The 13,613-nt window shown below is 38.0% G+C and overlaps 1 protein-coding gene across 3 annotated transcripts in view; it reads left to right on the top strand.

Annotated features, from left to right (window-relative positions):
- PLOD2 (procollagen-lysine,2-oxoglutarate 5-dioxygenase 2) overlaps positions 1 to 12,168 on the top strand; it is a 48,826-nt gene extending 36,658 nt beyond the window's left edge. The window contains exons 11-20 of one of the 3 annotated variants that reach the window (XM_032119059.1): positions 1,918 to 2,022; positions 2,285 to 2,410; positions 3,580 to 3,721; positions 4,935 to 4,997; positions 6,313 to 6,426; positions 6,825 to 6,890; positions 7,384 to 7,488; positions 9,402 to 9,548; positions 9,780 to 9,905; positions 10,946 to 12,168. In XM_032119059.1, coding sequence (XP_031974950.1) covers positions 1,918 to 2,022; positions 2,285 to 2,410; positions 3,580 to 3,721; positions 4,935 to 4,997; positions 6,313 to 6,426; positions 6,825 to 6,890; positions 7,384 to 7,488; positions 9,402 to 9,548; positions 9,780 to 9,905; positions 10,946 to 11,101 — 1,150 coding nt within the window. In that variant the 3' untranslated portion in view covers positions 11,102 to 12,168. The remainder of the gene's footprint in view (positions 1 to 1,917; positions 2,023 to 2,284; positions 2,411 to 3,579; positions 3,722 to 4,934; positions 4,998 to 6,312; positions 6,427 to 6,824; positions 6,891 to 7,383; positions 7,489 to 9,401; positions 9,549 to 9,779; positions 9,906 to 10,945) is intronic. The other 2 variants (XM_032119061.1, XM_032119060.1) reach the window with 2 other exon arrangements.
- The last annotated feature ends 1,445 nt before the right edge of the window (positions 12,169 to 13,613 follow it).

Genomic DNA, 13,613 nt, shown 5'->3' with positions numbered 1-13,613 from the left:
GCTGCTTTCCTGGACACTTCTGCAGTTTTGGGTTTCAGTCTCAGATGGAGGGGGAAAACTTTGAGTGTTGCTGAAAAACATGTTTTCCACCCATACCTGATTTCAGTAGCTTCCAGGTGTGCTAACTGTGGTAGCAATACTTAAGCCTGAGATGCAAAACTAAACATTAGTGTTTTATTTGTTTCCTGGCTACATTTGTTTGTTTTTAGTGATGGTTGATATGAATGTGTTTATGCTGTTCTGGCTGTCTGGAGAGATGCAAAACGTAACTCTAAATGGCTGGTGATGTCACCCAGGCTTTTGGTTGCAGACTTGTATCTAGAGCACCTTTTCTTTCAGGGGTCTGTCAAATGGTTTAAGTGCTCTCCCTTTGGGCTGCAAGTCTATATAAGGTAGAAAATTATCAGTGAAGATGTCAGTTAAGGCAAACCCAGAGACTGACCAGAGATTTAAACTGTGGGTGTGTGTTCAAACAGTTTTAGCAGCAGTGGGAAGACCATTCCTGACACATGGGTATTTTAAAAATTTGTCTGAAATTATTGCTACATCTTCAGTGATCAAGCTTGAAGAAGGAGTATTGCTTAAAGTTATGGAATAAAAGTGCTCTACCTTCCACTGTGATTCTAAGAGTCATACCTCTTGAGTCCTTTGAGCAGAAGAAGGTTTGAACAGAAAGACCCAAAAGGTGTTAAGCAGTAATCCTGATGGAAGATGTAGTGCTAGGTTTGGAGGGGAAGAAGAGCAGGCAGGAAGCCATGCCAGCCCTTACCTTGACTTGTATGTAGCCTGTCACATCCACCCTTTATCAGGTCTTCTGAAGTGACAGATCTTTGCCTTTGGAGAAAACAGTCACAGTCAATCAAATCAAGTGGAACTTAAGCTAAAGCCCTGTTTATAGATATTTTAAAACAAGAAGGTAAAATAATGTTTCAGGCTGTTACGGTGGAATTAAAATAGGTAAAATAGACAAATTCAGTAATACCACCTGCATGATAGGAACCTACTGCTGTAATATTGACTTGAGGAAGTTGTTCCACTTTCTCTAAAAGTGTATTTGATTTGCTATAATCTCCTACTATGCTGATGGTATAGGAAAGCTGAATTCACTGTACCAAGTTTTGGCCTGGCAAGTGCACCCTGCCAGAACTATACAGACACAGTCTGTGTATCTTTCATATTTACAGTAGAATGTGTTTTCTTTGTCTTTCTCTTGAAGGCATGGGGATTTGTGCAAATAGTTTATTCTTCTGAGATCAAAATCCCAACTGATAGAAATAGTGTATGGACACGTTCGCTTACTTTCTCCAGTATAAATTCACTGCCTTTGCAATCACTTTATATTTCTCTTTACCAACTGTGTTGTTCTTGTAGGTCAAAAAGACAAAGAAGAGGTCTTTAAATATATATTTACAGTTTTTGTCCTGCACTCTCAATGAGGTTTCAATTGTCATTGAGATCAGCAGATTGCATCTGTGGAATCTTTTTGCAAAGACAGCATTACAGCCACATGCAGTTACTTGCTAGAGGAGCTTACTAAATAAAGTCATACTTCACTATTAAGTGATTGTACTGATACCCAGCTATGTAAATTAGTGGCATTTTCCCCTTGCCCCGTTTTCCATTAGGACACTGTATAGAAGGCATTACTGAACTTGGTACAGGCTAGAGGCCACTTAGTTTATTAAAAGAAAAATAAAAGGCACCTGATGCATGTATTTTAATTTTTTAGTTAATCACCCTACTGTAATTTAAACACACCTTTCTTTACAATACTGTGCTGCAGAGGGCTTTTAGTGCCATGAATCAGTTGAATACTTACTTGTGGTTTGGGGTTTTTTAAAAATCTTTGTAGGTTTTGTTGTTTGTGAATTTTTTTCTGGACATGTGTGAGTTAATCATTCTTTTTTGTCTTTTTAGGGACCTTTGTCGCCAGGATAAAACATGTGAATATTACTTAAGCATAGATGCAGATGTTGTGCTGACAAACCCCAAAACTTTAAGAATACTGATAGAACAGAACAGGTATAGTAAATCTCTTATTTTGTAGAATTTCCTCTAAATTGAAAGGATTCTCTGGGGTCTGTCCAGAGAAAATAAGATCTCGTTTGTTTTTGCAGAGTTAAATCCTCTTTGTTTACTTGTGGTATTTCATTGCCATGGTTCATAACGTGCTTGGAGACCAACAATTCACAAAGCATTTTGTTCCTGTCAAACAGCAATTCCTGATGTGAATTTCAAATGCTTCAGAGTTTCATATTTTCTTACTCAATGTGTCACTTCACAGAAAGATAATTGCTCCGCTCGTAACTCGCCATGGGAAGCTTTGGTCCAATTTCTGGGGTGCTTTGAGCCCAGATGGTTATTATGCTCGATCAGAAGATTATGTGGATATTGTCCAAGGGAACAGAGTGTAAGTAACTGTAAGCTAATAGTTAAAGTCAAGGCAACCAGTATGGTTACTAGGTTATTAGCAACATATTGCATGGAAATACAAGAATATGGTATTATTCCTGGAGAGTTTAGGTTAGTTCTGTTGTTTTGTATTTTCTGTTTCATTGTTTCTTCCCATTCATAGCTAGAAAAAAAAGCAGTGTTTAACATGATGAGCTGGTGTTAGTACTGGGCACAGTCATTACTGATACCTGTCTGATGGTGTCTGGTTGCTCTAGCAGTGTACAGTACAGAAAAAGGCAGGACAAACAAATAGCAAACCCAAAACTCTATATCCCTGGACCCTCAGCCAAAAGGAATGGTTGTTACAAATGACTTTGTCATCTCTTTGGGTCAAATCTTAATCAATGGAACAGCTATAATTTCTTTGTGTGTTTCATTCTGTATGTCAGGTATATTTAAGGAGCTCTTCAGTAATACTTTTGTCAAGGATAAACTCTTGGGTTTATCCCTCCCCTAAATGAATGTGATACTGTTCTGAGCTTGGCTGTTCCATATGGTGATGCCTTTTCTTTGCCCTGGAAGAACAAAAAGGTCTGAAACAGACTGCTTGAATAGGACTGGCTTGTTTTCAGTCCTGCTCTGCTAAAAGATGTGCTTGTGGCACTGAGAGAGGGGAAATCTGCAGAAGGAGCGTTTTGAAAGCAATGCTTTTGTGTTGATATTGGCCCAACTCACATAAATACATGACCTGCTGTGGTCCATGGATATTTGTGTGAGGAGGTCAGACCAGCTGTGTGAAGTCTCAGTGAAGTCTTTAAACTCATTTAAAAATCTGTTTTGGAGTTACTTTCTCCATCTGGTAGTGTAGAATAATATTATAAGAGAGTTTGACTGATTGCCTTAACTATGGAAACATGAAGTACATGTGTAGTTAAAACTCTGTAGAGAATTTGACCTTGCTATATTTTTATAACAGTATTTCATATAAATTGAATTACTGCCTACACCTACGTTTGAGATGTCCAGATGTAGTTTTCCAAGTGTCTTGGGAATCTTTCAGCTTCTTCTCCTTGAAACTTGCTTAGTCTTGCCAGCAAATACAGAAATGCTGATTTAGTAGAATAGGCAACAAATTAGTTTTCATGGCTTTAAACTGTTTTTGAGTTGTGTTTTTATTTTCAACAGAGGAGTATGGAATATCCCTTATATGGCTAATATATACTTAATTAAGGGACAAACTCTTAGATCTGAGATGAAAGAAAAGAACTACTTCATGCGGGATAAGTTGGATCCTGATATGGCTCTCTGCAGGAATGCCAGGGAAATGGTAAGGTGTACCTATAACAGCTTGCTTTCAAATACACACCTTTCTTTGTGTCCTGCTGTACTCATAGACTGCTTTACTTGATTGACCTTGGATATTATATTTTACTTCTAATTCAAAGTACTGGCCAATTTTTGTGTGATAAAACCCTTCAGGTGCCAACAGATGGCTGGGACCGGTGTATTTCTTTAAATTGTTGAGAACAGAGGTTTTTTCAAGACCAGTGCACTGATGCACTGACTGCATGGTGGTTTCTAGTTAAATTCCCTGAAAATTTCTCTTGAGGTTAAAATACCTTTCTTGGCACAACCTCAACAGATGAAAGAGGTCTCAACTTCTCTGCTGTGTATGACTTAAAACTTACCCATGCATTTGGAACATCTGTATCATGCACGTTTTTATACGGTGTGGAGCTTCTAGCAGACTACGTTGGAATATTTTGCAATTTTCTATTAAGTAGATATATATTTAAACTAATGATGGGCAGTGTTGTATAAAAAGCCTAGGTGATTTAAGAAATGGTTAGGGAGCATGAATTACTCATTAATTTGTCCAGATAGATTAAAGTTGTATCAGATAAGTGTTACTTGCATTAATCTGGAAGTAATGAGAGAACTTATTTGTACTGTAAAGTTATGAATCTGTAAATCCATATTTCTACTGATATTTACACTAGTTTCAGCACAGAGACAAATAAGACCTAAACCAGACCTATTTCCAGACACTATAACATTGAAAAATATTTTTGCTGAATTGAACAAGAAAAGTTGGCAAGTATTCATTTTTTTATTCCCTCATAACAAGGCATGATCTCCTCTGTTTGTACTGATTCTTCAGAACATCCCCGCCCAGTCCTGTTGTATTCAAACCTCCTCAGCATCAGTTCCTGCAAACCTGTGCTTTCCATGTGCTCGTTAAACTAATCTGACTGGCTCATCAGAAAATTGCTTCTTCTTTTCCTCTTTCTCAGTCTGGGCTGTAGGAGGGTTTAGTATGTGCTTGTTTTTGTATTGCAGCAGATAAGAAGGGGCTGGTGGAAACAGCTTTGACATGTGTATGAAAGAGCTTTGCTTGGAGATGCATGTTGTCTGTAAAGGCATATCAGCTTTTGATCAAGGGCTGCTATTTCCCTGATGTAACTGTGGAAACCTAAAGATAGTCGGAAAAAAGAGAGATTGTGTCAGAAAACTGATGTGATGATTCTCCTTCATTTTAGACTTTACAAAGGGAAAAAGACTCCCCTTCTTCGGAAACATTCCATATGCTCAGAGCCCCAAAGGTGTTGCTTTATTTTTTTTATTATTACATGCAGTGTCATTCTACCACAGGAAGATACTTCTCCTCTGTCCACTTCCTCTGATGAAATACTGCTCTAGCTTTCTCTTCAGCCTTCTAAGGTTCAGGTTTTTGCAGGGACAGGCTTTTCATGCTCAGCTCAGAGCATCTCAGAAAGGCTCTTTGTTTCCTCAGGGGGGTTTCTCAGTGCTTTTAAGGTCAAGGTGTGCTGACACTGTGCTTCTGTAGCTAAAATGGATGGAGCAGTCCTAGGAAGGAGTAAAGCTCAAATCACTGGTAGGTCTGCCAGGTCCCCCCCCAGTGACCACATTGTCACTTTAAGCTGTTTTTCTTGACCCAGGCCCTCCTTATTCTCCCTGCTGCAGATATTTTATGATTTGGTAAGCACCCAGAACTGGGCATGTTTAACATAATCATTATCTTTCTAACAGTTTAACTCTTTTTCAGACAAAAACATAGACAGAAATACCAAAGTACCCAAATGGTAATGCCTTCATCTGTTACAAATCCGAAAATCACAAGCATTTCAGAAATAAAGTTTTAGTCTGAAAAACCTTAAACTAAAGAAATCCCATAGAATCTAAGTTTCTTTTTAAAAATACTATTTTCCGCTACTACTTCTAATCAAGAGAGTTCTGTTAATACCTTCTGTTAATAGCTTGGTAATAAAACTGTATCTTACCACACTTGGTATCTTGCACATAATTACATGAACAGACTTCAGAGTGCTCAGCTGTTTTGGATGCTGATCTGAATATTCTTGTGTGCTGTATCTGCCAATATCTTTTTATTTCAGGCCAATTCGCCAGATGGATCATGTAGTGAATACTCTGAAATAAGTTTCTTGTTCTGACTTTCGTGAACTCTTTGATTGTTAGCTTATTCTTTCAGTTTTGAATTTGAAACTAAAGCCTAGGTGTTGGTTTTCTTGTGTGTGAGCATTTCCAATTTGAGATCAGATGCTTTCAGTGTGTCTGCTTAGGTTTTCTGGAAAACAAACCAACCAATCACTCCTCTGCTTTTTCCTTTCTATAACTCTACATATGTTCTCAACAATATATATTTTGGTTTAATGTGTTTAGAAAATAAGTGCAGGCAAATGCTTGTAAACAACAAGTTATGAAGAGTAGTTGGTGATTAGAGTCAACCATTTGAAAATTAAGATGCTAAATTAACAGCACTTTTAATATGTGTACAAATGTGATTATGTTTTATGAAAGTGCAATCATGAACAGACCTTTTTAAAACTTTGCTGAGATGGATAGTTTTGCTAATGGTGCTTTCTCTGCTTGGTATAGGGCGTTTTCATGTACATTACCAACAGACATGAGTTTGGAAGACTTCTTTCTACAGCCAATTACAATACCTCCCACTACAACAATGACCTCTGGCAGATATTTGAGAATCCTGTGGTATGCATCTAATTATTGATGAAACAGTTATTTTATTTAAAAAAAAGTATAAATTTATATAATATAAAGGACTTGAAATTTAAAGTCTTTACATGGAGAACATTTGTTTACTGTGTGCTAAATATTGATTATGTGCTAAAAGGTGTTCTCACCCATCTAAGCAAGTGATTATATATCATATCAGTAAACCAGCTGATGACCAGAGTATGAAGTTGGAGATATGGCCCTGAGCTAACAGGTTTTATGATTTTTGATATGATGAGAACCAGTTTGTTTACAAGAATAAGAAATTGTTTGTTTCCAGTGCTTTCAGTAGAGCAAATGAATAGAATATAAATAATTTTTTATCACTTATAAATGTCTTTGGTCTGTTATGTTTTTAAATCATGTTTTTTTAGGACTGGAAGGAAACTTACATAAATCCAAATTACTCAAAAATCTTCACTGATAACATAGTAGAACAGGTGAGTAGAAGCAGTTTTTAAAAATTTGTGGGACTCACTGATAATAAATTGGCATGCAGTAACTATTTCCATACAAATGCTGTTTTGGTCTGTGACTAAACAGATTTTTTGCTGTTTTGGATCAGAACTGTGTTTTTGCCATTCGATATAGGCTGCCTGCTTTCATGCAACTGATCCAGACAGAGCACTTGCATTGGATGATCAGTTGTGACAACTAGGGACAGTTGCCTCTATAAAAACCTGGAATAAATTGTCTGTGTTTAAAGCAGTGTTAAGTTTTAAGTTGTTTCCCACATTCACCTGTAATGTGGAAGACCAGGGTTGTTATTTAGAGCCCTAAGGCACAGAAGGTGTGGGGGCACTGACACATTCTTTGTGCTGGGTCAGGGCTTAGAATGTAGCTCAGAGTTTTTGCTTTTGTGAGAATGTGCTTGAGGATCAAGTTGTGTGTGTGGGTTTTTTTTGTTTTTTTGTTTTTTTTTTTTTCTTGTAGCCATGTCCAGATGTGTTTTGGTTTCCCATATTTTCTGACACTGCCTGTGATGAATTAGTAGAAGAAATGGAACACTTTGGGCAGTGGTCTGGTGGAAAACACCAAGTAAGTGTCAGCCTTTATAAACATAATCTTAATGAGTGATCGTAACTACTTTTACAGTAGTAAGTCACAGTGTACTGCAACAAACAAACATTCCAACAATCACCAATGACCTGAAACATCTGCTTTGTGGTATAAAGTGCTTAGTCTAGTCTACCATGTAGCTGCTTCTTCAGTAGACATAGAGACATTCTTAAATTAATGTTGTGGTGTGCTGACCCTGGTACATGCCAGGCACCCACCAAAGTCACTCTGTCGTTGCCCTCCTCAGCTGGAAAAGGGAGGCACAGTATAAAAAAGAATTTACGAGCTGAGAGACAGGGACAGGGAGAGATCATTCAATTGCCATCACAGGTGAAACAGACTCAACTTGAGTTCAATTGGTAATATATGAGCAATGAAACCACTTCTTAAAAACACCTTCCCTTCACTCCTCCTGTCCTCCTAGGCTTAAATTTACTCCCCATTTTCTCTACCTCCTCCTCCCCAGCAGTGCATAGGGATGGGAAAATGGGAGATTGTGGTCATCACACATTCCCTGCCACTCCTTTCTCCTCAGGGGGAGGACTCCTTACATTCTTCCTCTGCTCCAGTGTGGGTCTCTTCCGTGGGGTGCAGTCCTTCAGGAACAGACTGTTCCAGTGTGGGCCCCCTGTGGGGTCACAAATCCTGCCAGAAAACCTGTTCCAGCATGGGCTGCTCTCTGCTGCCAGGACCCTTCTCCAGCACAGGCTTCCATGAGGTCACAGCCTCATTCAGGCACCCCCACCTGCTCTGCCATGGGGTCTTCTGGGGACTGCAGGTGGATCTCCACTCCCCCATGGACCTCTGTGGGCTGCAGGGACACAGCTGCCTCTCCATGGTCTGTACCAGGGGCTGCAGGGGAATCTCAGCCCGAATGCCTGGAGCAGCTCCTGCCCCTTTTTCCTTGACCCTGGTGTCTGCAGGGCTGTTTCTCTCACATATCCTGTCTCCTCTCCAGCTGCAATCTCTTCTGCCCTGTTTTTGTTTCCCCCGTTCTTGAAGGCGCTGCCACCACAGAGGTGCTGTCTCTTGTCACTGCTGGGCTCAGCCTTGGCCAGTGGCAGGTCTGTCTTGCAGTGGCTGGCATTAGCTCCACAGGGGAAGTTTCCAGCAGCTTCTCACAAAGGCCACCCCTGCAGCGCCCCTGCTACCAAAGCTATGCCACATAAGCCCAATGCAGACTTTGAATTAGCAAATTAGACACTTAACAGTGGTGCAGTTGCTGTAGCAGGTACCTGACAGTTACCCAAGGCTGATTTTTGGAGAGCTTTTGATAACTGTTCAGACAAGTTTTTCTCATTTACCTCTTAAGTACTAATTTGTCAGACTTGTTCCCCTGAGGAGTTACTCACAAATGTTATGAGCTGTTGTGTCAATGTTTTCAGAGAATTCAAGGTATTTATTAGCTACCACTAAAATCAGAGGAATGTTTCTCTTATTCACAAATGTGGTGCTATGAGAAACTGTAGTCACAATTGTAGTGCAGGTAGGGGCCTCTGGAAAGAATTTTATTGTACTTTTATCTTCAAATTATTTCAACATTTATTACCCTGTCAAGTTGAGGCCTGTAGTCTCTTGATCTGATAGAATTTCAGTTGCATCTGCAGCTCAGTAAATAAAACTTATTATCCAAAGAAGCCCTCTTATTTACAGGCGACACATCCAAATATTGACTTATCCTTTAAAAACTTCCAATTTTTGGTCATTGATATCTCAGCATGCTTTTTTCCTCAACAGTTAGCTGTGGAGTTGCTGTACAGCAAGCTCACAGATGCCTATTGAAGCATTGCTTTGTTGCAGTTGTGATTCTGCAGATTTCAAGTAAATACTTGCTGAAATGTCAGAAACATTCCATGTTCCTGTTTCCAAGCTATTTGTGGTGTTTTCATTAGGACAGCCGCATTTCAGGAGGTTATGAAAATGTCCCAACTGATGACATTCATATGAAGCAAATAGGACTGGACAATGAATGGCTGCATTTCATACGAGAGTTCATTGCCCCAGTAACACTAAAAGTCTTTGCTGGCTATTATACCAAGGTATGGATTCAAAGCTCTTGCACATAATTACTCCATGGTGTGACTAAATTTAAGTATTTTGTTGAATATATCCTTTTTGGTTTGGTTGGGGAGTTTATTCATGACATAGCAGTAGTTAAAGATGAATATTGTTGATTTTTTATTTTAGCTAAGCTTTAAAAAAAATCCCAGGAATTCCGTGTATGACTTGGCAGTTCACAGCTTGAAGTCTGACTGTAAATTTTGTTGCAGGGCTATGCTCTATTGAACTTTGTTGTAAAATACAGCCCTGACAGACAACGGTCGCTCAGACCTCACCACGACTCCTCTACATTCACAATCAACATTGCCCTCAACAAAGTAGGAGAGGACTTTCAAGTAAGTTACTGACTTTAAAAATGTTGTCCTTTGAGTGTCTAATATTATTTCTAAACTAGAGCCCAAACACATATACTTAGAGACCCAGCTGAGAAGGAAAAGATGCACATCACAAATTGAGATACGTTATGCCTTGCGTTTTTTTGACAGGTACTAAATTTGCTCAATTCCAGGATCCAGAACTGTTGATGTAGTCAGGCTGAATTGATCAAACTGGTTTCAGATGGTGGGAGAGAAGGGGTTTGAAGTAAAACTTCGGAGATGTTAGTCATTTTTAACATTTCTGAAATGCTTCATTCCTGTATAGTGAGAACCAATTTTTCAAGAGTTTGAGCAGTGCCAAGTTGACTCAAGTGACTTCTTTTCTGTAGAGTTTTTTTAATGATTGTTTTTTAAATCAGCTACAGAATGAAAGTTTTTAACTCCTGTATCTGTTTAGGTTTTTTTTGAGCTAAATTATTTTCTAGTCTGATATTGATTCAAATTAAACAGTCCCCGGAGTATGGAGCTAGGCAGGGCAGTGGCAGCAATATCGAACTTTTACTTACAGAGAAATTCAACCTGTTGCATTTATAAGCCTGTATCATCCACAACCCTTAACACCAATAAGTGTGCTTGCCACACTTACTATTTTAGAAGGCACAAGTTCAGTTTGAAAGCAGCAGCCAGATTAATTAATTTAAAACTTGTTTAAATGCTGTCCTGGATAGGGGTGCAGTCCTGAAACAAGGCCTGTGAACGTGATTTGCTTCTCTCTGGTAGAATCTACAGTAAAGTTATTGAAAGTTATTGCTGCTTGAATGAGTTGTTATCTAGTGAATGCTAAAGCAAGACAAGGGGAAATCTGATTGCAAATGCTTGTCTGTTAATTAATGCTCTAAAGATGGTTTCATGTAAACAACTTGCTAAGGCATGGTAAAAGAAAAAAACCCAGCCTATTAATAGCAGCAAATTGTTTGAAGTGATGGATGTATAAAAAGGAATTTATTAAAACACAAGATAAATGTTGGGGGTTTTATTGTGTTTGTGTTTTACCACAGGGAGGTGGATGTAAATTTCTTAGGTACAACTGCTCCATTGAGTCTCCCAGGAAAGGATGGAGCTTCATGCACCCAGGAAGACTTACGCATTTACACGAAGGACTTCCTATCTTGAATGGCACAAGATACATTGCAGTATCATTTATTGATCCTTAATTTTTTTTTTTTTGTCCTCTTCAACAGCAGTGTTCTTTACATAAACATTTATTTATAGATCTCCTCTGGAAGATGGTGATAAAAGAAACTTTAAGTTAATGTTCCTACACAGCAGAGGTACTTTGGGCTAAAAGGAGGAAAAACCAGAAAATACTCTAGTATTGTTGAAGATTTCTTGATATCTGCTCTGAGCCTTGAATCCCAAAGTAAACATGTCCTACTTGTTTTTCCATTCTGCTGCCCTATAAAGAGTGGGTAAGGAGAGAAAATGGAAAAGCACAGTGAACCCATTTCTTCGTTGAAAAAAACCCAAAACCCAAGGAATGTTAAATACAAAATCATCGGAAAAATTTATTGTGGTTTTCATTCAGTAAAGTGACACAGCTAAAGTTTGTGTGGTCTGTATATTTGGTACCAACCAATGACAGAAAAATCACAGCGTAAAAACAAAAACCAAAATCAAATGAATCTTGTTTACAGTTGTTTCTGGTAAGCAATAATTCCATATACTGGTTTATACTGAAGGGAAAACATCTCTGTAGCCTTTTCTCTTAATTCATTGTCAATACTGAAGTGTACACCTTTAGAAGAAAAAAAATAAATTAATTGCAGAGGTAGAACAAGGTTTAAATCCTTTATCTAAGGAGAAAATGTTTTATCATTTGTTCTGAGAACTCATCCTTTTGAAAGATTACTGTTCTTCATCAAGTGGCCTTTGTTTAAATTGAGTTATTTTTCTAAATGTGTAGTTGCACCCAGTTGGTACTGGAAATTTGATGCTTATTTTCAGAACGCTGGTAAATTTTAATAGGATATTTTATAGGGACAGTTTTCTACTCATAAAATTACTTGAATTTTGTATCAGGAAAATGAAATGGTGGCAGTCTCTCTTTAAAGCTAAGGGTCTTAACTTGACATTTATTTTAAAGAAATTGGTTTAAAATATTCCTACTGTATCTACTGTTTGTAATTTAAAGAAACTTGAAGCTAACTGTCTCAGTCTACCGTGCCAAAATGCACGACATGTTGGAAAACCTTGTGAAAAATAAAGGGTAATTTTAAATTAATGGAGCAGCTGTAACTTGACTGTATCAGGTAGTTTCTTTGCATTTGCCACTGTTTTTAAAGAAACTAGATTTACTGACAAATACTTTCTAATGATCTGTAGGTGGGAGATGGGAGTGTCAGATTTTGTGTTGTTGGCTATCGAAATTATTTCAGTTAGTGCCTGTGTACCAAGCCTTGCATTATGCTTTTAGAATGACCCCAGCAGGAATGGTGGTTCTTGGTTTTGTTTTCATATAGAGGCTATTTGATGATCTAAACGGTACTTCACTTTTTAACTGTATCTTTGAAGAAGCTTTATATTACATTCTCTAAACAGAAACTTTATTTGCAGCTGGCAGGATTAGGGGAGAGTTTCAAAGATTTTTCTTTTACTGAAAATAACCACATCTGCTTACTTCCCTGTTCTGCAGTTTTGACGAATGAGTTGTAGCCGTATTTAAAGTTATGCTGTAGCAAATACATCAAAGTGAGTTAGCCTCAATAATGTATTAAAATGGGCTGGCTTGAAAAGGGATGGCTTTTGACAGGAAATTTTGTGCTTTCTTTTAATTTCTCTTTACACTGTCAACCTTTCTCCTTTTCAAGCTAATATTTGGGGCTTGATATCCCTCAGCATTGTTTCCAGGCATGTAACAGCTGTCTCAGTGTCTCTCTACTGTTTGTGCTTAGAAGAACCTTACAGATAAGAAAATCTTCAGGTCTTCAAAATGAAAGCAGCTTTTGTTAATCATCTTTTTTGGAGCATTTGTCTGTGGTCTCTTAGGCTAACTTAGAACAGAATAATATTTTTTACCATTGGATCAGTTAAAAGACAGTTTATTGTTCTGAAATTTGTTGGAAAAAAAATTGCAAAAATACAGTCCTGTAACACAGGGGAGTTTTTGCAGAATTCCCCCTCCTCCCCCCCCCACCACTTGTACTTTAATTTGTATTCTGTAATTCTCAGCCATATTTCATTTTTTTTGGTGTGTATTTTGCCCTCAAGAAAACCCTGAGGACTTTATTTCCTCTTAAATTTTTGTGTTTGCAACTCTTAGTTCACTCTGTTACATAGTGACACATAATGCTGTATTTACTGTGCTCCACATTTGTTGGAAGGGAAAATGTGTTTTCCATGCTCAAGTTACTGTTACTAAGGTTCTCTCTTATTTCTTCTTTCAATAAAGTATTTGCAAAGGGTGGCAGATGAGTTTCAGGTGAACAGCAACAGGTATGGAAGTTTTCTCATTAACTTCTTAGGAATTGACACATGCCAGGAAAAGAAATTTCTTCTGAACAGTTCACCTGAATTAGTTGTGAAAGCTTTGCTGTGCTGTTGGAATGTAAGGATATGAACTCACACAGACTAAACAGAAGTGAAAATTCTTTCTATATTTCACTACTTTTAAAAGCACTTAAGCTGCTTGTGTCTCCCTAACAGAGTTTGTTTTGGGGCATAGAAGAT

Source organism: Corvus moneduloides, chromosome 10 (assembly GCF_009650955.1).
Source record: "Corvus moneduloides isolate bCorMon1 chromosome 10, bCorMon1.pri, whole genome shotgun sequence".
NCBI classification, from domain to species: Eukaryota; Metazoa; Chordata; class Aves; order Passeriformes; family Corvidae; genus Corvus; species Corvus moneduloides.
The sequence above is the reverse complement of the archived record's forward strand: the minus strand, read 5'-3'. Positions and strand labels throughout refer to the sequence as shown.